Source organism: Hemiscyllium ocellatum, chromosome 5 (assembly GCF_020745735.1).
Source record: "Hemiscyllium ocellatum isolate sHemOce1 chromosome 5, sHemOce1.pat.X.cur, whole genome shotgun sequence".
Taxonomy (NCBI): domain Eukaryota; kingdom Metazoa; phylum Chordata; class Chondrichthyes; order Orectolobiformes; family Hemiscylliidae; genus Hemiscyllium; species Hemiscyllium ocellatum.
Genome location: NC_083405.1, coordinates 99,638,241 through 99,662,801, shown reverse-complemented (window position 1 = coordinate 99,662,801; position 24,561 = coordinate 99,638,241). Strand labels below are relative to the sequence as shown.

The following is a 24,561-nucleotide window of genomic DNA, read 5'->3' as shown; positions in this document are numbered from 1 at the left end:
TCCAGGATATTTGACCTCGGACCTTTGGGTGACCATTCTCCAAGGTGGACTTCAGGACAGGCAGCTGTGAAAAGTGGCCGAGCAGAGGCTGATAGCTAAGTTCCATACCCATAGGGAGAGCCTCAACCAGGACCTTAGGTTCATTTCACACTACAGGTGGCCACCATTGCATTACACACTCACGCACACACATTCTTCTATATATACACACACACACACTCCTATACACACACATACATACGGACACACCTATACACAGACACACACACTTCTACAGACACACACACTCCCACACTCACACATGCACCCCCTCACAGACTTAGACACTCTACACTCACATACACACACAAATACACTGTCTCTCACACTCACAACGCCCCACCCCAGACAGACGCACTCACACACACACACACACAAAAACCCACATGCACACATATACATTTAAGTTTGTGGGGTGAATTTGTACTTGCAGAGTTACATTGTACTTTGCTCAAAAACTGCATAAATTCATGTAAGACTCTGTTAACTCACTTTTTAGGTTAGAATCAGTCTAAACATTGTGGCATAGTTAGGGAACACAGGGGGGCTAATACCTTCAGCATAGTATTTGGCTAACACCAATAGTTACAGTTAACCTGAGAATGTAACTTTTTTAAAAAGGTTTTGTGACTTATATATGAAAGAAGTGAAACTATCATGGTATTCGAACAGATGAAAGACTCAACAAACAATCAAGGTATTTTTCAGTCTATAATTTCAGTTATATCACACTGTATAAACTCTTGCTATAAATTCTGTGTCTTACAATTGTGTCCTCCACAACCACCTGATGAAGGAGCGGCGCTCCGAAAGCTAGTGCTTCCAATTAAACCTGGTGAACTATAACCTAGTTTTGTATGATTTTTAACAATGTCTCCTTTGTTATCCATCTGCTCCTGGTTTGGCACAGACATTTGATGAAATGGCGTGTCTGATAATTCCACTTCAATTTTTTTATCTGTACTCTTCGATCTGTCCTGTTTGACCTGGTGACTCTGTGATCTTGTTACCACATAATCAAGAAAAATCCCAGGGTATACTTCCTGTAATACCTCTGATGCCTGATTTTCCAGTGGACTTTCAATCACAGTAGGCAGCACTCCTACCTGTGAACCAGCTATATCATTAGCAAGGGCAAATTGTGTTCCTGAAGCAGAGAGTTTGTCCACTTCTCCACTCTTCACTGGACACTCTAACCTCACTCTACATAATTAAGCATTTTTTGTCTCACCATGAATTCCCATTGCTATCATATCTGGCAATAATCCTTCAGAGATACATATTTCTCATCTTTCAGCATCAAAGATAGAGAGGATCCTCTTTACCTGCTTATCCTGGCCTATGCACGTAAACTTTGCTTTTGCAGGTATATGGTTTAAGAAGATCTGGCACTTGCTCCTTGAGCAACTTCCAACCAGGTTGTACATTCTGGTGCAACATTTTAGCCTCCACTGTACTTTCTGTTACCACTCCAACAAAATTCACTGGCTTATTCTGTTTGCCTACATCTGTCTTCCCACTGCTATTCCTAACCCACCAACACAATAATCATCTGTCTACCAGCATTATATGTTTGCTCTATTTTGAATGCCCTTATCCACCCATCAAAATTACTTTGTATGATTCTTTCAAACTCAATGGATGTTTGACCAGGGACCCTCCTTAGATTCCTGAAACGCTGTCTGTAGGCTTGTGGCACAAGCTCATATGGACTTAAAATGGCTTTCTTCACCTCTTCATATGTCCCAGGTACTTCCTCTGATAGTGATGCAAATACCTCACTATAGCTCTACCTACAAATCAACAAAATGCACATGGTCACTGGCCAGTTAATTTGTTTAGCCATGTTCTCAAACGAGATGAAAAAGATTTCTATATCTTTCTCATCAAATTTAGGCAATGCTTGGATGTATTTAAACAGATCAAGGCCTTTGGCTACAATGGGTTTGCTCAGTCTCACTCACTGTGGGCAGCACGGTGGCTCACAGCACCAGGATCCCAGGTTCAATTCCAGCCTCAGGTGACTGTCTGTGTGGAGTATGCACGTTCTCCCCTTGTCTGCGTGGGTTTCTTCCTGCAGTCCAAAGATATGCAGGTCAGGTGAATTGGCCATGCTAAATTGCCCATAGTGTTAGGTGCAATAGTCAGAGAGGAATGGTTCTGGGTGGGTTACTGTTCAGAGGGTCAGGTGACTTGTTGGGCCAAAGGGCTTTTTTCCTCACTGTAGGGAATCTAATCTTCCTCACTAAGCTTACCTTCAGCCTTCATCTCCATTCTTTTAAGCCGACTTTCCTGTCTAAGTGCCAATTTATAAAATTCAAAGTCCCTTTCTTTCACCCTTTCCTCTCTCTCCTTTTCTCTTCTCTCTTCTTTTCTTTTTATTCTGCTAAAGCAAGTCTGACGTTTCCTTTTTGATCTGCTTGGACCTTTCATTCTTTTTCTCTTTCCTCTGCTTTTAATCATAATACAAAGTTTCATTTCTTTTTTCTGTCTTTTTCTTTTGTCTCTACCTCAAGCTGTTTCACTTTCAATTGAATTTTAGCTATCTCCAGAGATTCTGATGGCATTTCCAGCAAATTTACAGTTATTGCTGTAATTATCCCTTCTTTTCTTATAGACGAAGGTAACTCCAACTCCAGCTTGACTGCGAGCTCCAGCAGCTTTGCCTTGAGCACCTTTTGTAAAGCCCGCAAAAGCACTTCTTCTACCACCGGAGAGTTCTTAATGACTGAAAGAGCCATTACTACACTAAGCACTGTTTAAACCAACCAATTTCAACATACGGAACAAAAGACACTAGAACCTACCACTTGCTGCCTCTGAGTCCAACAACCCTAATCCCAAGTCTGAACTATACAACAAATCCTACAAAGAGTCCCCAGTCTGTTATGAATCAGGTCAGACCTTCTCAAAACATTTGAAGAAGGTAGCTCAGAACCTAAATGTTTTAGTTGTTTTAAGCAGCCGTAAAGTGACTATTCCAAGGGCGACACAGCTTGTCAAACCACTCAGTTTTAAACAAAACAATTTATTTACACGCAAACAAAAGAAAAGCAAATTTAGAATAACATAACTATTTGAAAACCCAATCGACATGAAAATGCAAAATAATAAAGAGCTGCTCCGATTTCCTGCAACATCCCATAAACACACCCCTTGGCAAAAAGGTAAATTCAAACACAGGTTCTTGCGTAAGAAATGTTAGACAGAGGGAGGATCAGCCAGGGATCGGTTGCTGAAACATGGAATTTCTTTTCACTGCAGCAGCTTTCACTAGGTTCCCAGCTAAAACTAACCCAAAACTAGAAAAAAAGCCCTGAACTGAGAGAACTGGCCACTCCCCTTTTATTGTGCAAGTGTTTTAAAAAAACCTGTAAGCATTTTCTGATTGTTGAATTAGGCAGCATCTGTTATCCATTCTTGAAGTAGCCAGTTCAGAGATTTCAGCACTTCTGCCTTTATGGCCCCTCTCAAAAAAAACCAAGGACAGAACAACCTTGTTAAATGAGCGCATCGTCACAGTATAAACGTGGAACGAGCTGCCAGGGGTGGGTACATTATCAACATTAAAGGAATTTGGACAAATATATGGATATGAAACATTTAGAAGGATATTGGCAAAGTGCAGGGAAATGGGTTAGAGTGGATAGATATTTTGGTCAGCATGGACCAGTTTGGGCCAAAGGGCCTGTCTCCCTGCTATAGGACTCTTTGACTCTAAATATCTTGACACTAGGTAGGAAATAAAGCATACAGGGTTGTGTGTCTTTGCTGCAGAGAACAGCGTCTATTTTCTTTATTCTATATTCTTTATTTCTATTACATTTGTCTTTACTCCCCCAACTTGAATGGCTTTCTGTACTATGGTACATTCACTAATCCTCTCTGCAGTATTAGTCACACCAGGAGCACAACCTTCTTCCTATTTAACAGAGACACAGGCTAAGGTACCTCCAAAACTAAATTCTGTGTTCCAGTACCTGGCTTACTGGCAGTCACAGCCTCCTGTCACTGACTTCAAAACAATTTTGAGTTAACTTAAGAGTGTGACTGTCTCCTTAAACACTGTGGTAAAAATAATGACTGCAAGATGCTGGAAACCAGATTCTGGATTAGTGGTGCTGGAAGAGCACAGCAGTTCAGACAGCATCCAAGGATGCACCACTAGTCCAGAATCCTTAAACACTGTGCCAAGTAACTGCCCCCTTCACTGACTCAGACTCCAGTTCATCAAATCTGAGCCAAGGTTCCTCAAGCTGCCAACACTTGCTGCAGATATGGTCACCGTGGATCGCAGCAACATCCACAGTTCTCACATACTACGGCTGCAACACATTGCCTGCCTATTTTATTTCATTAATTAATTTAGATGTTAAATTTTTCACACATTAATTTTCAAACTGTACTCTTCAGTTGTAACAGCATCTCTTGATTGAACCACAAAAGAGACAAAAAAAATCTGTTTTCCTGTGATGTTACACTGATAGGTTAAAAACTGCTTTAACTATTAACAACTGATTGAACGTGTTCTGTGCTGCTTATGTATATCTCCCACTGCCTCACTCCTTCTCATACAGGTCAGATCAAACATGTCCAGGGAAACCTCCTACTAATTGCTACTTACTCCTCGCTTACTCTGCACTCAGCAAATGAATCCTCCATGTTGAACTGCACTTGGAGGAAGTACTTGCCATTCTATAGAAAGAGTACAGAATGTACTATGTGGGGCATTTCAGTGACCATCATAAAAAGTTGCTCATCAGCAGCACCATTGACTCAGCTGGTCGAATTTTAAGGAATGTAGCTAGTTGACTGGGTCTGCGTTAGGTGATGACAGAACCAACAAGATGGAAAACATATTTGACCTTGTCCCATCAAACTCCTTGCTGCAGTTGCATCTGTCCATAACAGAATCAGTAAGTGTGACCATTGCACAGTTCTTGTGGAGAAGAAGTTCTGTCTTGACATTGAGAATACCCACCGCTGCCACTTCCCCCAATGTGTTGTGTGACACTATCACCATTCTAAATGGGGTTGACTTCAAACAGATCTAGAAACTCAAGACAGAGCATTACGATTTGCTTTGACGATCAGTAGCAGCAGAACTATACTTCACTACAACCTGCAACCTCATGGCCCAGCTTATCCCTCCACTTTACCATTATTATCATGCCAGGAGGTCAACCTGGTTCAATGAAAAGTGCAGGAGGGCATGTCAGGAGCAGCACTGGACATACCTAAAACTGAGGTATCAACCTGGTGCAGTTACAAAGCAGAACTACTTGCACACATAAGCCTCAATTGATAGTCAAGAGATTACACTAACAACAAATCAGACTTTGATCTGCAGTCCTGCCACATCCAGTCGTGAATGCAAAGTGGGACTAGTGTACATTTAGTATACCTTTAGCAGTACAGATTTGATGGGCAAAAGGCCTTTTCTGTACTGTAAGGTTCTATGATTCTATGTTAAACCTTACCTTTTGCACTGATGTGTTTGGCTCTCCCATTATTGAGGTTGGGGATGTTTCTGGAGTTGTCAGTGCAGGTCTAGATATTTTCCAGATTTTGGTGAATTTAGGCATGAGCTGATCAATGTGCGCTTCTGGTCTTATTTATGATGGAGTGAAGGTCATTGATGAATCTACTGAAGATGCTTGGGTCAAAGCCACAACACCAAGAAATGCATGCAAAGATGTTCTGGAACTGAGATGACTGATCTCCAATCACACAACCATGACCTTAACCAGCGGAGCATTTTCCCCCTGATTCCCATTGACTCCAGTTTTGCTCGAGTTCATTGATGTCACACCCAGTCAAATGTGGCCCTGATACCACCTGACCTCTGGAATTCAGCTCTTTTGTCCATACAAAGAACAAAGAAGAACGAAGAAAATTTCGGCCTTCCAAGCCTGAGCCAATCCAAATCTACTGTCTAAACCTGTCACCCAATTCCTAAGCATCTGTATCCCTCTGCTCCCCACCTACTTCTGATCTGTGCAGATGCATCTGAAATGAATCTACCATGCCTGCCTCTACTACCTCTGCTGTCAACACATTCCAGACACCCACCACCCTCTGTGTAAAGTACTTGCTGCGTGTATCCCCCTTAAACTTTTCACTTCTCACCTTGAAAGCGTGGCCTCTCATTGAATCCTTTGCTCTGGGAAAAAGCTTATCTCTATCTACCCTGTCTATACCCTTCATGATTTTGTAGACCTCAATCAGGTCCCCCCTCAATCTCCTTTTTTCTAATGAAAACAAACCTAACCTACTCAACCTCTCTTCATATCTAGCACCTTCCATACCAGGAAGCATCCTCATAAACCTCATGAACCTTCTCTTCACTCTCTCCAAAGTATCCACATCCTTTTGGTAATGTGGGGACCAGAACTGTACTCAGTATTCTAAATGCAGCCGAACCAACGTCGCGTACAAGTTTAACATGACCTGCCAGCTCTTATACTCAATATCGTGTCCAATGAAGGCAAGGATACTATATGCCTTCTTGACCACTCTATCCACCTGTGCAGCAACCTTCAGTGTACAACGGATCTGTACTCCCAGATCTCTTTGCTCATCAACTTTTCTCAAGGCTCTTCCGTTCACTGTATAATTCACTCTAGAATTATACTTCCCAAAGTGCATCACCTCACATTTGTCTAGATTGAACTCCATCTGCCACTTCTACACCTAACTCTCCAGTCTATCTATATCCTCCTGTATTCTTTGACAGTCCCTTGTGCTTTCTGTTACTCCACCAATCTTTGTGTCATTTGCAAACTTGCTGATCATACCAACAGTGCCCTCTTCCAGATCATTTATGTATATCACAACCAACAGTGGCCCCAGCACTGATCCCTGTGAAGCACCCTTGGTCACCTTTCTCCATTTTGAGAAATTCCCTTCAACCACTACTCTCTGACTCTTGTTGCTCAACCAGTTCTTTTATCCACCTAGCTGGAACACCCTGGACACCATGTGATTTCAGTTTTTTATTAGTTTACCATAGGGAACCTTATCAAACACCTTTCTAAAGTTCTATGACATCAACAGCCCTTCCTTCATCTATCAACTTGGTCACTTCCTCAAAGAACTCTATTAAGTTGGTAAGGCACGATCGCCCCCACACAAAACCATGTTGCCTATCACTGATAAACCAATTCTTTTCTAAATATAAATAGATCCTCTCCCTCAGTACCTTCTCCAGCAAATTCCCACCACCAGCATCAGGATCCTGTAGTTACCCTGAATATCCCTACTACCCTTCTTGTACAAGGGGACAACATGAGCAACCCTTCCGTCCTCTGGCACCTCACCTGTGTTTAAGGATGCACAAAGATATCTGTCAGGGCCTATTTCCTCTTTCGCCTCCCTCAGCATTCTGGGATAGATCCCATCCGGTCCGGGGGATTTGTCCACCTAAATAACCTCTAGCCTACCCAACACAGCTTTCCTACTTATGTCAACATGATTCAGACTAATCAAACTTCTATCTCTAATCTCAAAATTCATCATGTCCCTCTCCTCAGTGAACACTGATGCAAAGTAATCATTCAGAATCTCACCCATTCTCTCAGGTTGGACACACAGCCTTCTTTCATTATCCTTTAGTGGACTAATCCTTTCTCTAGTTACTTATATAAGAATAAAAGGCTTTGGAATTCTTCTTAATTCTCGCTAAAGCTATTCCATGATCCCTTTTAGCCCGCTTAATTCCTCCTTTAAGACGGGTCCTACTCTTCAGATATTCCTCCAGGGCCCATTCTGTTCTTAGCTGCCTGGACCTTACGTACGCTTCCCTTTTCCTCTTGGCTAGTCGTACGATTTCTCCTGTCATCCGTGGTTCACAGATGTTGCCTTTCCTATCCTTTGCTTTCAACAAGACATGCTTATCCTTTGAAAAGCCTCTCACATATCATATATGGGCTTCCCTTCAAATAGCTGTGTCCAATCCACATTTCCCAGCTCCTGCCTAATTTTAATATCATTGGCCTAGGCCCAGTTTAGTACACTTCCCTTGGGACCATTCTCGTCTTTGTCTACGAGTATCCCAAAACATACACAATTGTGAGCATTGTTCCCAAAGAAATCTCCCACCGCACCTTCCACCATTTGGCTCATTCCCCAACACCAGGTCCAATATGGCCCCTTCCCTCGTCGGACTATTTACATACTGGTCTAGAAAACTCTCCTGGACGCTTCTTACAAATTCTACCCCATCCAGACCTCTGACACTAAGTGTATCTCAGTTAATGTTGGGAAAATTGAAATCTCCTATCACCACTACCCTACTGCCTCTACATCTTTCCATAATCTGTTTACCTATTTGTTCTTTTACCTCATGCTCACTGTTGGGAGGCCTGTAATACAGCCCCAACAATGTAACTGCACCCTTCTTATTTCTCAGCTCCACCCATAATGTCTCACTCCACAAGCCCTCCACAGTGTCCTCCTTTAGCCCAGCCATGATATCAACCCCCCCACCACACACACACACACACACACACACACACACACCTTTACTTCCCTTCCTCTCCTGTCTGAAGTGTCTATGTTCTGGAACATTTAGTTGCTAATCATGCCCTTCCTTCAAACAAGTCTCTGTGATTGCAATAACATCATACTCCCAGCAACCAATCCAAGCGCTAAGTTCATCTGCTTTACCCATTATACTCCTTGCATTAAAGTAGATGCACTTCAGGCCACTGGTTCTTTTGCATTCATCTGCTCTCTGCCTACTCTTCCTCTTATTAATGCTATCATTCATGATTCTTACAGTCTCAGTTTTCACCTCGCTGTCTACTTGTCTTTTCTTCTGATTCCCAGACCCATGTTTGGACAAAGGCCATAGTATGGTAAGGAGTTGCGTGGCCCTGACGAAACACAAACTGGGTGTCACTGAGCAGATTATTGCTGATGCAGATGCTCCTTAACAGCACTGTCCATGGCACATTCCATCACTTTATTGATGATCGAGAGTGGACTGATGGAGCAGTAATTAGCCAGATTGGGTTGTCCTGCTTTTTATGTATAGGACATACCTGGACAATTTTCCACATTGTTGTCGATGCCAATGTTGTAACTATACTGAAATAGCTTGGCTAAGGGAACAGAGAGTTGTGGAGCACGGGTCATCAATATTATTGCTGGAATGTTGTCAGGGCCCATAGCCTTTGTAGAATCCAGCACTTCCAGCCGTTTCATGATATTGCATGGAGTGAATCAAATTGGGTGAAGGCTGTTATCTGTAATGTTGGGGACCTCTACAGTAGACCGAGATGGATCATACACTCAACACTTCTGACTGAAGATTGCTGTGAATGCTTCAATCTTATCTTTTGCACATGTGTTGGCATCTTCCATCATTGAGGATGGTGTTACTTGTAGAATCTCCTCCATCAGTGGATTGTTAAATTGTCCACCATCACTCACAACTGGATGTGACAGGACTGCAGAATTTAGGTCGAATCCATTAGTTGTAGGATTGCTTAGCTGTGTCTATTATTTGCTGGTTGTGCTGCTTGAGGTGCAAGTAGTTGAAATAACTCCACAATGGCAGGTATCCCATTGCCATGTCACCCTTTACTTGTATGTGGATAGTCCTTGACACTGATCCAGCATCCTCAAAGCCAGCTCTCAGAGTGAACAGAACCTCTGACGTTACAATTTATATCTGTCAACCAGGGCTCCCTAATTGGACCAGATAGCCCCAGTAAGGGAACTCATTCTGAGGTGCACCTGGCTGACATCTCATTGTCAGGTATGCTTGGTGCTGCTCTTGATGTCCCTTCTTACACTCTCTATTGAACCAGGGTTGATCCCCTGGCTTGATGGTAATGGTTGAGTGAGGGATATGCCAGGCCATGAGGTTGCAGATTGTGCTGGAGTACAATTCTGCTGCTGCTGATGGCCCATACCACCTCATGGATGCCCTGTCTTTAGTTGCTCAATCTCTTTGAAGTCTGTCCCATTTAGCTTGGTGATAGTGCGACACAACATGATAGAGGTTATTCTCAATGTGAAGGCAGGACTCTGTCTCCACAAGATCTGTGAGGTGGTAACTCTAACCAATACTGTAACGGACAGATGCATCTGCAGGCCTGCAGATTGGTAAGGATGAGGTTAAGCATGTTTTCCCCTATTGTTGGGTCCCTCACCACCTGCTGCAGACCCAATCTGGCAGCAATGTCATTTAGACTCCCACCAGCTCGAACAGTCCTGCTGCTGAGCCATTCTTGGTGGTAGACCTTGAAACCCCTCACCCAGATTACATTTTGTGCCCTTGCCATCCTCAGTGCTTTCTCCAAGTGTTGTTCAACATGGAGGCATACTGATTCATCAGCTGAGGGAGGACAATGCATGGTAATCAGCACGAGGTTTCCTTGCCAATGTGAAGCCATGAGTCTTCATGGGGTCAGTAGTTAATGTTGAGAACTCCTAGGGCAGCTCCCTCCTAACTGGATACCACTGTGGCACCAGCTCTGCTGGATCTGTATTGTCAGTGGGGCAGGACATATCCAGGGATGGTGATGATGGTGTCTGGGATATTGTCTGTCATGTATGATTAGATGAGTATGACTATATCAGGCTGTTGCATGACTAGTCCATGAGATAGCTCTCTCAATTTTGGCACTAGCCCAATGTTGGTAAGGAGGACTTCTGCTGTTGTATATTCAGATGTCTAAGTCAATTCTAGGTGGTCTGTCCAGTTCCATTGCTTTGGGATTTTGTAGCAATTGATACAAATAAATGGTTTACTTGGCCATTTCAGAGGGGACAAGTGAGAGTCAACCACATTGCTGTGGGTCTGAAGTCTAGACCAGGTGATAATGGCAGATTTCCTTCTTTGAAGGGTATGAGTGGACCAGATGGATTTTTCTGACAATTGGCAAAGGACAATGGTTTCATGGTCATCATCTTAATTCCATTTTTTTTTCCCATTAATTGAATTGAATTTAAAGTGGGATTTGAACCCAAGTCCCAAGAACATTAGCTGAGTTTCTGGATTCATAGTCACGTTATAATACTACTGAGCCATTGCCTCTCCCCAAGCTTCACCTATTCAATTTAGATCACCTCTGAGGAAACAACCATGTGAGAATATGTCAGTGGTTGCATGCTCTTGATTCCATAGAACTTGAGATTTTGCAGAAATCAGGACCTAAAAGAAATGTAAATACTGTCACATACATTAATTAGCACACAAATGTCACCAGTGTAAAAAGCAAAAACAAAGATCAAAAGCAGTCCAAATGTGTTCACATTTTGTATTACAGTGCCTGTCAAATGGATATTCTCGTATTCTCATAACAATTGATGACAAGGAATGAATTTTAATTTTCATTCCAGGAGAATCTGATTGAAAACTGTCAACCCATTACTGAACCCACCTGATTATAAAGCACCATAGAAAGCATTCTGTCTGAATGTAACATGGCTTGCTACAGCAACTTCTCTGCCCAGGTCCATAAGAAACAACAGAAAGTTGTGAACACAGCCCAGACCATCATGCAGCCCAACCTCTCATTCGTTGACTCTATCCACACTTCTCTTTGCCATGGGAAGACAGCCAACATTATCGAAGACCCCTCCCATCCTGGTTATAACCCCTTCCAATCTCTTCCATCAGGCAGAAGATAAAAAGCTTAAACACAAATACTAACAGGCTCAAGAATAGTTTATTATTAGACAGCTGAATTAACCTCTCAAATTGCAAATCTAATGTTGATCTTGCTTTTGTATACCTCCTGTGCAGCCATAACTTTGCATGCCTCATTCTGTACAATTACCATAAGATCTGTTTATCCTTGTATGTTATGTACTGTACTTTTCCTGGATTACACACAAAACTAAACTTTTCATTTACTTAGGTATATGTGATGATGATAAATCAAATAAAATGAAAACGAAGTAAAAATAAACTTTTTATTGTTCTAACAGGATAATTGAATCTCTAGATGGTGTTCGATTGTTGTGGTCTTTACTCAAAAAACCAAATCCAGATATTCAAGCAAGTGCAGCTTGGGCGCTCTGTCCTTGTATTGAAAATGCCAAGGTGAGTTTATTGCTGATTATAAATGTTTCAAGGCAAATTTTCCATAAAACGTCACAAGAAAAGTTAATACCACTAAGATTTCTAAATTAAGTAGTAGGATGAACATTGCACTTAAGTTGTGACATAAAATAGCAATAGTGAAATGATCACGTTATACATGTAGACTGTCAAAGTTACAAATTCCCATATTGGGACCATGAGATCTAGTTCGGATAATCCGAAATTCAGATAATTGATGTTCAGATAACGAGGTTGTTCAGTATTCCAAAAATCTATTCACCTACTCTTAAATATTTTCAATGATCAAGCATATACAACTTTCAGAAGCAGTGAATTCTAGAATTTCACTGCCCTTTGAAAGAAGAAATTCCTTTGCATCTCATTTTTAAACAAATGTCCCTTTATTATTTAATTATGTCCCCTAGTTTTAGGTTTCCACACTTGTGGAAATATCTTCACAACATGTAACCTGGCAAATCAATCTAATGATTAAAGGCCAAATCTGTTTATCTGTTCTTGAGAAGTCAGATCCTTTATCCCCAGAATCAGCCTACTTGGGTCACTTTTGAACTGCATCCATTACCAGCATATTCTTTCTTAAAAATGGGGGCTAAAAGTGTACACTGTACTCAGGTGCAGTCATACCAGTACCCTGTACAGTTGCAACAAAACCATCCCTGTTATTAAACTCCAATCTTGTAGCAATCACCGCCAAAATTTGCCTTCTTAATTGTTTCTTGTATCCCTGCTAGTGTTTCATGCACGTGAATACCCAGGTTCCTCTCCACTGCACTTTTTGGAGTCTGTTTCCACTTAAATAGTAGCCTGCTTTTTGATTTTTTTTCCAACTAAAGTGTATGATCTTACACTTACCTATGTTAAACTTCAACTGCCTAGTATTTGGCCACTCCTACAGGTTCTTTATGTCTTCATAATAACATACCCTCCCACTTAATTTCATATTACTGGCAAATTTAAATATATTACACTCTACCCCTTTCTCCTTTATACAGTAAAGAATTGACACCCTGGAATTGATCCTTGTGGCATTCCACTAGTTATATCTGTCCAACCTGAAAAAGACTGTTCATTCTGACTTTCTGTTTTCTATGTGTTGGCCAATTCTCACACCATGCTAATGCATTACCCCATTACTGTAAGCTCCTATCATGTACAATAACCATATATGTGGCATCTTATCAAATGCCTTATGAAAATCCAAATACATTATATTGACTGGTTCCTTTTTGTCAACTCTACTTGTTATGTTCTCAAAGAACTTAGGGAAATCTGTTGAACATCTCCCTCCCTTCTTGAACAGGGATGTCATTTAAATAGTTTTACGATCCATTGAAACCTTCCCAGAACACAATAAGCTCTGGATTATTTCAACAAATGCTTTCACTACCTCCCTGCCACTTCTTTCAAATTTGGGTGTTGGCCATCACCTCCTAATGACTTGCATGCCTTTTGTCCTGTTAGTTTGTGAATACTTCATCCTCACGATAGAAATTGTTACAAGATCTAACTTCCTATTAGCACCGTGCTTGTCTGTTGTCTTTAGGATGTTTATTGTGCTCTCAGTCATGAAAGCTAATACAAAATGCTGTTTTATCTGCCATTTCCCTGTTTTACATTATTAATTTCCAGTTACACCCTCCAAGGGTCCCATGTATACATTAGCTGCACTATTTTTTTATTTACCCATAGGGACTTTTTGCTGTTTTTATATTTCTTGCCAATTTACTATCATAAATCAATTTTCTCACTCTATTACCTGATGTACTCATGTAAAAGTTGATCTCATGTAAAAGTGAACACCTTGTTTTTGGCCAAAAATCTTATATTTTCCATATATCTCATGTAAAAGTCAACCCTACTATATAACATTATAAACCTCTTACAAAGGAAACTGCATAGAACATAGAACATTACAGCACAATACAGGCTCTTTAGCCCGTGTTGTTGTGCCGACCTGTGGAACCAATCTGAAGCCCATTTAACCCAAACTATTCCACTCTTGCCCATATTCCTATCCAATGACCATTTAAATGTCCTTAAAATTGGCAAGTCTACTACTGTTGCAAGCAGAGCGTTCCACGCCCCTACTACTCTCTGAGTAAAGAAACTACCTCTGATATCTGACCTATATCTATCTCCCCTCAATTTAAAGCTATGCCCCCTCGTGCTAGCCATTGCCATCTGAATAACAAGGCTCACACTGTCCACCCTGTCTAACCCTCAGATTATCTTATATGTCTCAATTAAGTCACCTCTCAACTTTCTTCGCTGTAACAAAAACAGCCTCAAGTCCTTTGGCCTTTCCTCATAAGACCTTCCCTCCATTACCAGGCAATATCCTAGTAAATCTCCTCTGAACCCTTTCCAAAACTTCCACATCCTTCCTATAATGCGGTGACCAGAATTGTAAACATGCTCCAAATGTGACCGCACCAGTTTTTTACAGCTGCAACATGATCTCATGGTTCCGAAACTCAGTCCCTTTACCTATAAAAGCTAACACACCGTATGCCTTTTTAACAACCCTATCAACTTGGCAACTTTCAAGGATCTATGTACTTGGACACTGAGATCTCTCTGCTCATCTACACTACCAAGAATCTTACCATTAGAATACTGTGCATTCCTGTTACTCCTTCCAAAGTGAACCACCTCATACTTCTCCACATTAAACTCCATTTTCCACCTCTCAGCCCAGCTCCGCAGCTTCTCTAGGTCTCTCTGTAATCTACAGCATTCTTCCTCACTCACCACAACTCTACCAAACTTAGAGTCATCTGCAAATTTACTAACCCAGTTCCCATTTTCCTATTAATCCACTTAAACAAAATCGCAGTCATTCATTCATACCAGTAACTCTACTCATTGCTCTTTGTTTCATATATTGCTTCTCTGTTCATTCATTCATTCATCCATTCATTCATTCATAATTCTACTTAGCCCACTTGGTTTACTACAACATGTTTAGATTCATTCATTCATTCAGACCAGTACTATGTCTACTGGTACTTATCGCACTTTGTTCACTAGTTAAAAAGTTAATCATTTTAATTGTGCCATTATATCTGAATAAACGTGAGCTATATTAGCTCCATATATGTTTAATTCTTTGACAAATTTGTTAATGTTGCTGAGGTTCATAACATATGAGACTAAATGGGAGGGAAACGGAAGAATTTGGCAGGAAAGTTCAAGATGCTTTCACATTCAGAATTTAACAAATGTTAAATGATTTCAATGAATCTTTGACATGTTAAATTTCGTACTGGAATATATAGGTAACATTTACTACCAGTAAATAATTCTTGTTTCTCTTGCTCTTATTCAGTAATTACTTTTACTGTAATTCATTGGGATTTTCTTCTTTACCTAGGATTTGTTGTGCGAACAAATCAATTTCTGCTAATAATATGGTATTTCGAACTGCAGCATGAACTTCAGCTCGAACTTCAGCCCCTCAAAACTAGTGCCCATGTATTAGTTGACCCTATAAATTGAACTTTTAAAAGTAGTCTTAAAAATTTGACTTTTACATGATATATATGGTAGCTTTTTAAATCAACCATTGCAAGTTCCTAACTAAATCACAATCTTTTGGGCTACCACACATTTTCACCATTTTGTGCGCCTTAGTTTTTGTGTGGATACTCTCACTAACTGGCTTGATTAACCAAAGGTAGTTCATCTTGCTTATTAAGTTCTTTACAATCAGAATAATGTTTTTTGCTGAGTTTTATGAAACATCTGCTTAATAGTCTACCATTTTCCATCTACTGATCTTCCCCTCTGTCTATTTTCCCAGCTCACTTTAGACAATTCTTTTTTTCATATATCTGTAAAAGCCCTCAGTCAAATTGAGGGCACTGCTTTGAGATTACTCAAACTGAATTTGACGTGACTTTAGTTTCCAAATTGACAGTTCCCATTGGATCACGTGGTGCTTCACAGTAGATTGGATTTCCAGTTATGGTACTGTTCATGTTTATGTGCTATCCATGGGAGTTTCTCCAATCTATAGGAACCCCCACAGGTCCCCCATGGATAACAATAATTTGGCGAATGCAGGGGCATCTTATATGAATATTTGTAGATTTCTCATCTGTTTCATTTCTTTCCAAATGGAGAAATTTCTTCAAACTAAAAATGCAAAATCACTCTCCTTCTCCTTGGATGCTGCTGTGGTGCTTTTCCAGCACCACACTCTTGACTCTGATCTCCAGCATCACCTTCTCCAATGTATTTGTAACAAATGTTATGAAAAGTTCTTCTTCTTCTGAGGTATTGTGCTATATGAGAAAAAATATTCCCTCATAGTCGTAATTCTTGGTTATAGGTTATGCAAGTTAGAATTACATTCTCGTGAACTTTATAGAACTGCAGAACAAGTTGGCTCCTTGGGAAGTTTACTGTGTAATCTCAAATGAGTTGCTGGCTTAGATAAAAAAGCAACAGGGCCTGACCAACTTATCCTGTGTACTGAAGGAAAGAATGGAGGTCTTGCATAATTCTGAAGGAAATTTCAGGTTATTTATTTAAAACAGTTTTAAAGTCAAATTTGGGAAACTATGAGTCGACAATCTAGGAAATCCAATGAAAAGTATTTTAAGCGATGCACTAAATTAGAGAATTTATGGGATGTCAATTTAATTACAACAAATCAAAGCTGCATTTACTTCATCATATCCAATTATTTGAATAAGTAATTTGAGTGGCAAAATGCATTGAATATCAGCATGGAATCTCTTGAAAATTAGCACTGCTACTACAATATAAATATAATATAAAACTAGTTGTAAAAGCTAAATTAAATGTATTTCAAAGTTATTTAAGCCAACTTTTATGTTAAGACCAAGTTTTCTTAACCTTTTGTGATACTTCATCCTTATCCTACCCTATCCTTACCCTATTAACATGGGGTAGAATCTTTCAGCAGCAGTGAACTTGTTGGTAATGGATCCAGAAGTGAGCAACACTTCCACTCAAGAGCAGATGGCTGGCCACACAGATCAAGCAGTGGTCAGCCAATTAGCTACATAAGGGTGAAGATTATGGGGATCATGCAATAGAGATATGTAAGATATCAACTCCCTGCTGTTACTTAATGGAGTTGAAGATCCAGGAGCCAGAGGAGCATTAGTTTCTGGCAAACCATTGACTATCCTCTGGGTCATGTATTGCATGCAAAACTTCAGGTCCTTCTTTCACACCACTGTCTTCAGCACCTCATGGGAAACTGGGTCACTGCAGGAAAAGGATGAATGAGTACTCTGCAAGAATAGTATCATGATATCGTCATTGTGAAGTGACACTCAAATGTACATCGGGCAGAGAGATGTTAGATAAGAGGCTCATGTGTAAAAGGAACAACTACTTGATGTTATTGCTGCAATTGCAGGACAATGTGTTTGTGAAGCACTTACTTTGGATGGCTCAGGAGCTGTCACAGGCATGCATGCTCAGAAAATATTTGTGCACTCCTTGGTATGGTGCTCAAGCCTTCTGTTTGTCAGCTGGAGAAAACTACATAATTGAAAGGAGCAAAACATGACTGATGGAGGGGAACCTGACATAAAAATCCTCACCAATTGAGAGAAGGGGTCCATCAAACTTGCCAGGGAGACCAGGACAAAGTGAAATGAATGGAGGGACCTGAGTCTCAAAACAATCCACTGAGGATTTCTCCAGTCTACTGTTGATAAAAGGACATTCAAGACTAATACCTGAAATATTGTTGAGAGAAGCAAGTGTACATAATTATTAGCTGATCTATTCCCAGCTCCACCACCAGATCCATCTCCACTTTGAGCACCAGCTGTGAAGATATTGATACTGAATCTCAGAGGGTGCAACGCCACGGCATTCAACAGTACTCTGCTCCAACATGTATACAGCCACCTCAAAGGAAGCAAATTCTTGACTGGGCTCAGGGTCACAATTTGGGTATCACATTGTTTTCATCTGTACTTCTCATCTCCTCTGGGAGGCAGCCAACACAATCAAAGACCCCTCCCACCATAGTTATAATCTCTTTCAACCTCTTCCATTGAACAGAAGATATAAAATCTTAAATACACATGCCAACAGATTTAAGAACAGTTTCTTCCCCGCTGTAATTAGATTTCTGAATGGACCTCTCAAATTTCAAATTCAATGTGATCTTGTCCTTGATGAACCTTCTCTGTAGTCCTAACATTGTATTCCTTGCTCTGTTATAATATCCTGATACACTTTGTATGACGTGATAAGCCAGTATTGCACGCAAAACAAAACCTTTCATTGTACCTAGGTACATGTGACAGTAGTAAATCAAATTAAAGGAATATATTTAAGAATATAGTTCTCAAGGAAGAAACACATAGAAAAATGGCCATGGAGAAATAGCAACCAAAGTCAGATCGCCATTGCACTGCTATTTTTTATGTTAAGATAGAGCTCTGCAATTCTGGAAGGAATTGTTTGGTGGTGGGTGGTGCCAGGTCTCGCAGCAGGGGAAGGGATTTTCAAATTTGGCAGGAAAAGGAGTATTAGCTCCAAGGAGGAGTAAGGGATACATGTTGGGTCTGGCAGCAGAACTGTTGGATTGTGAGGGGAAATAGAGGTGTCAGATCCTAAGAGTGTTGAGTCTGGAGGCAGCGATAGGATATCAGTCTGGAAGGTGTAAATGGTATGGTTGTGTGTGTGGTAAATTGGAGGTTCAGTTTAATAGTTAGCCAAGAGTTGGACTAGGTTTTAATAGCCTAGCATTTCCTTGGTAGCGAGTAACTTGGTTGCAGTGGAACTTTTGAATTTTCTCACGTGGATGGATACATTTGGAGGTTTGCAGAGTTAGGAGAATTACTCATCGGAATCTTCAATTTCCCATGAAATTTCCTCCTTGAACACTATACTCTAAAATATATCTGTTTGCTAATTCAAGGATTTTGCAGGGTCCCAACATACAACTCATATCTTTGACTGTCTGGCCATCAAAAAATATGGGCTGATATTTCGGTTGTAATGAACTGCAATTAGCAAGATGGTGATGCAAATTTTTAAAAAGCTTCATCCACAGATACATCCTTCATGTCAATCTAAAATATATATTTCTGCAGAGAAGATGAGACCCAAATTAAAGTTGATCAAGTTTGGCATTATTTGAAAATGACTGGAAAAATGATTTACATTTGCAATACATGTTCTTTGCATAACTTGTGGTAGACAAGAATTGGAAAATGTAGAACCTATCATTGATCTGTTTATATTAGTGAATTCTGATATTTCTTTTTGCAGTAGTTATTTATATAATTGACATATGGTTTCGTTTAGCATTTTTCTTGTGGCTTTCTAGAAATGCAACCAAATACTGTAAATTAGATTTTCTGCTATGCTACATGTATGATTTCTCTATATGGATGGAGGTAAGAAATAACAGGAGGGAGAAGACACTGGAAGAGGTAGTCTAACCATAACAATAGCTATAGCAAGACCTACTTATATTGATTCTGCTTTCTCTCTGAAATAAAGAACAACATTCTCCTTGTCTTCCCTATTACCCATCAAACTTGGTTCTACTTTCTTATGATTCGTTCATGAGGACTCCCAAATCCCTCTGTTTTATGGAGTCTTCATTCATTTAAATAACATTCAGCTCTTCTAATCGTTCTGCCAAAGTGTATACTCCTTATACACTAACAGCTGTGTGGTCAAATTTTGCCCCAAATCATTTATACGTTTGCTGATGACACCATCATTTTAAGTTGGATCTCAAATATAGATAAGACATAATACAGGCAAGAGATTGAGTGTTTAACAGTATGGTGTAAAGATAGCAATCTCCCATCAACATCAACAAAACAGAAGAGCTGATCATTGACTTCAGGAAGTGGAGTGGAGGACAAGCCCCTGTCAGCATCAATGGTGCTGAGGTGGAGAGGATCAAGAGCATTAGGTTTTTGGGAGTGATGATCACCAACAATCTGTCCTGGTCCACCTATGAACGCAATGTTCAAGGAAATACAACAATATCTTTACTTCCTCGAGGCTAAGGACATTTGTCCTGTCCACAGGGACTTATACCTATTTTTATAGGTGCACCATAGAAAGCATCCTGTCTGGGTGTATCATAGCATGCTGTGGCAACTGCTCTTCCCCAGACCACAAGAAACTACAGAGTCATGAACACAGCCCAGACCATTACGCAACAGTCCATCTGTTCACTTCATCTATACTTCCTGCTGCTTCAGGAATCAACCAGCATAATCAAAAATCCCTCCCATCCTGGCTTCACTTTCTCCCATCTTCTTCCAATGGGCAGAAGATATAAAAGTTTGAATACACATATGAACAGATTCAAGAAGTTTCTTCCCCGCTGTTAGCAAACTTTTGAATGGGCTTCTCACATGTTAATGTCGATCTCCCTCTCTGCAGCTTCTCTGCAGCTGTAACATCATATTTTGTATTCTGTTCTGCTACCCTGATGCAGTTAGTATGGTACAATCTGCCTATATAGCACGCAGAACAACACTATTCACTGTATACCTGTACACGTGACAACAATAAATCAAACTCACACTCAATGATTATTTATATTGATTAGTCAATCCTTTTTCAATGCTAATGTACTGCCTCCAAAACCATGACTCTTGTTTTATCGAGCCTGCTTCTGCCCCTTTCCTAAACTTCACAAGCAGGACTGATTGGGCAGATCCATGGTTTTTGCCCATTTCTGCCCCTTGCAACTTATTTCTTCCTTTCTTGATACAATTGTTTCTCCCCTTGTCCACTCCCTACCCACATATGATCCTTTGATTCTTTATGTCAGTTTCAAAATTTCCAGTTCGTGGGCACGAGCCACCTCCTCATCACCATGGGACATGCAGTCCCTTTACATGTCCATCGTCCATCAGAATGATCTTGGGTGTCTGCTTCTTCCTAGAAAGAAAACCTGAACCATTTCAATCCACCACCACTCTCCTCCATCTGGTTGAGATTATCCTCACTTTAAGCAACTTCTCCTTTACCTCTTCTTACTTACTTTAGATCAAAGGTTTGGACATAAATACCCACATGGGCCCCAGTTATGCCTGTATCTTTGTAAGGTGTGTGCAACATTCCTACTCCAGACCTTACCCAAAACACTTTCTCCATTTTATCGATAACATCATTGGTGCTGCTTCCTTCGCATTCAGAAGTAGAAACATTGTCACTTCTCACTTCTACCTTACTCTCACCTTCAGTTGGTCCAGCTCCTCCCTTTCCTTCCTTGACATCTCAGTTTCCATTTCTGGGATTCTTTCTGATTCATTAGCGTCCATTTTCAGCCACTTCAAAACACTGCTCCCCTTGAAATCTTAAATGAGTAGGAGGCAACAAGCTTACATGAATCTGCTTGCAGTTGAGATGCTGTTGTTACAGGTGTATCAATAGGGACACCAGCAGAGACTATCACACCAATATAACACAGGAACAGTCTGAGTCACGGATACTTGCTGCATGGATGGTCGCTCAGTTAGAGCAATCAAGAAGGTTGATGATGATGGTGATGGTCATCATGCCCTCTGAGAGTTGGCACTCTCATCCTCCATAATAACTGCCTCAGCCCTTTGGTATCATTTCATCACACATTCCATCTAGCCTCATTGGCTAGAAAGGATCACAAACTGTGGTGCAACTAGCATCTACTACTTAATCACTATCACTGATCTGCTCAAGTTATAGAGCATGGCAAACGTTCTGTTCATAGTTCCTGAGTGCTTCCACATATAGTTGTTCATGAGGTTGGCCATTCTGTCAATGGAGAACCTCATACATTCAAAGCTCTGAGCCATGGCACCACACATGGGCTGACTACATGTCTTCATTTTTTCTATGACTGCTCACTACCATCAGGATTCTGACATCTAGGAACATTTTACTCCTGTGTGTCCAAGTAGGTCCTCATTTCATGTATTTTGAGAGGCCCTGTATCTGCATCAAGCTGAGAATGGCTGTTTTGCTCCTCCATGCTCTGAGGGGAACAGTTTAAATCTGTCTTTGCCTTTCTTCCCCTTCCCCTGCTCGCTAGTATGCTGTTCATTAATCAGTATTACCCTATCCATGTTAAGGAAAGATTCAGTAATATATATGTATCTGCACTGACGAAGGGTGCCTGTAAGTACTAAACTTACTGTCTCAGTGTCTACTGATGGCATCAGGGTAATTATAGGTCTCAAACTTTGCCCCTTCAAGTCAAAATCTTTGGGACACTCAAGAAGAGATCATGAGAATCATCATTTGAGTGCAAAAGCTGTAAAGTGATGAGTCTTTGGCACATTGCCAAATGTGGAAGGAGAGCACGATCAGCAAGTCAGGAGCAAGTAGTTCAGGAAATTTGGAGGTAGCATGGGAAGTTGGTTTAGAGGGAAAGGAGTGCTTTTTGCTTACTTTTTTAGTTCATATTTTGTAAGCTTTTTTTAACAAGACATATTGAAGACAACGATCAGGGGCCCAGCACAAGAATGGCATCACAGGAAACCAGAACATTTTTGGTTAGTGATAGCTACTAATGTGACTATCATAGGTTACTTCCAGATTGATGGTAAATAGAGGAAATATTTACACACTACGAATTAAAACACCTGTATGATTTTTTAAAAATCAAATTAAGAACTAAGAAATCAAAATCGAGTGCTAGGCCAGTCAGTGTGTTGTAACAACATGATTTGGAAGCTGGTGGACCCCATTGTGGTTCATAGTGACCATATCTATAGCAAGTGTTGGTTGCTCAAGGAACTCCAGCTCAGAGTTGATGAGCTAGAATCTGAGTTTTGAATAATGCAACACAGCAGGGAAGGGGAGAGTTATCTTGATGCTGCGTTTCAGGAGACAGTCACAGTCCTAAGATTAATTACCTTGAAATCAGTCAGTGGTCAGTGTGACTATGAGTGAGACAGATAGAGGGATCCAACAGGTAGTACTGAAGGAACTTCAGCTCCTGAGTTTGTCTAACAGATTTGAAATTCTTGCTCCTTGTATGGATGAGAGTGGGGCCTTTAGGGAGGATGAGCAAAGTGACGATAGCAACATGATATAGGGAGCCATTGAAGCGTGAGGAGAAAAGAGAAATGTAGTCAGAGGAATAGATCATGTTCTCTGTGGTAGAATTCGAGAGACCCAAACACTGTGTTGCTCGCCTGGTACCCAGATTCGGTACATCTCATCTGGGCAGCAGAGGAGCTTGGGGCAAGATCCAGCTATCGAGATCCATGATATACGTATCAATGATAGAGCAAAAAAGAGTATAGAGGTTCTGCTGAGGGAGCATGAGCATCTAGGGGCTAAGTTCAAAGCTGAGCCAATAAGGTAATAATTTCTGGTTTACCACCTGAGCCATGAGCAAATTTGCACAGGTTCAACAAGATTAGAGGTAAGTGCATGGCTCAAAGATTGATGTGGAAGAAACAAATTCAAATTCATGGGATGTTGGCACTAATATTGGGTAAGGAGGGAACTGTTCCAATGGGATGGGCTCCACCTGAATCACGCTGGGAGCAGACTCTTGTGAACCACATAACCAGGGCTGTGGATAGGGGATAAACTAAATAGTGGGAGGATTGGTTCAGTTGCATGGAAAATTATGGAAAAAGTTATGGATGGGGGGAGGGCTCTACAGAAGTTATTAAAGTTTCCAAAACAAGCAGGAGAACAGAGAGTGTGGAAAGGGTCATGAATCTAACTTCAGGCACAGCAGTTGAGGGGACACCTATGAGAAGGTGACAGTCAACGCAGGACTGAGGGTGTTGCAGTTAAATGTATTCAGGTTACAAAACAGTAAATGAGTTTGTAGCACAGATTGAAATTAGCAGCAATGATTTTATGGGTATCATATAAATGGGATTGCAAGAGGAACTAAATGTTCAAGGATATGGATCCTAAAAAAGGACAGGCAAATGGGTAGAAGGGACAGAGTTGCCTTGTTCATAGAAATAAAATTAAATTGATAACAAGGAGTGATATAGAGGTGTAAGGTGTAGAATTTGTATGGATAGAGTTTAGGAGCCACAAAGGCATAAAGATCCTGATGGGAATTTTGTACAGGCCTCCGAGTGGTAGTCAGGATGTGTGGCAGAAAATAAATCAGAAGATAGAAAAGACATGTTAGAAATGTACTATTAAAATAGTCATGGAATATCCCACTTGCAGGTGGACTGGGAAAATCAGGTTGGTAGTGGATCTCAACGAATAGAAATTGTGGAATGTCTTTGAGATGGATTTTTGGAGCAGCTTGTGGTACAGCCCACTAAGGAACAGAAAATTCCGGATTTGTTAATGTTTAATGAGGCAAGCTTGATTAGGAATTAGGGTGAAGGAAACCTGAGGGGGCAGTGACTATAATATGATAGAATTCACCCTGTAATTTGAGAGGGAGAAGCTTAAATCATAGCAGGACCTATACACTTAATAGTAAGGTCCTAGGGAGTGTTGCT

The 24,561-nt window shown here is 40.7% G+C and overlaps 1 protein-coding gene across 1 annotated transcript in view; it reads left to right on the top strand.

The window, feature by feature from the left end:
• odad2 (outer dynein arm docking complex subunit 2) overlaps positions 1–24,561 on the top strand; it is a 374,269-nt gene that overhangs the window by 268,640 nt on the left and 81,068 nt on the right. Inside the window, exon 17 of the mRNA XM_060825721.1 lies at positions 11,983–12,097. Coding sequence (XP_060681704.1) covers positions 11,983–12,097 — 115 coding nt within the window. The remainder of the gene's footprint in view (positions 1–11,982; positions 12,098–24,561) is intronic.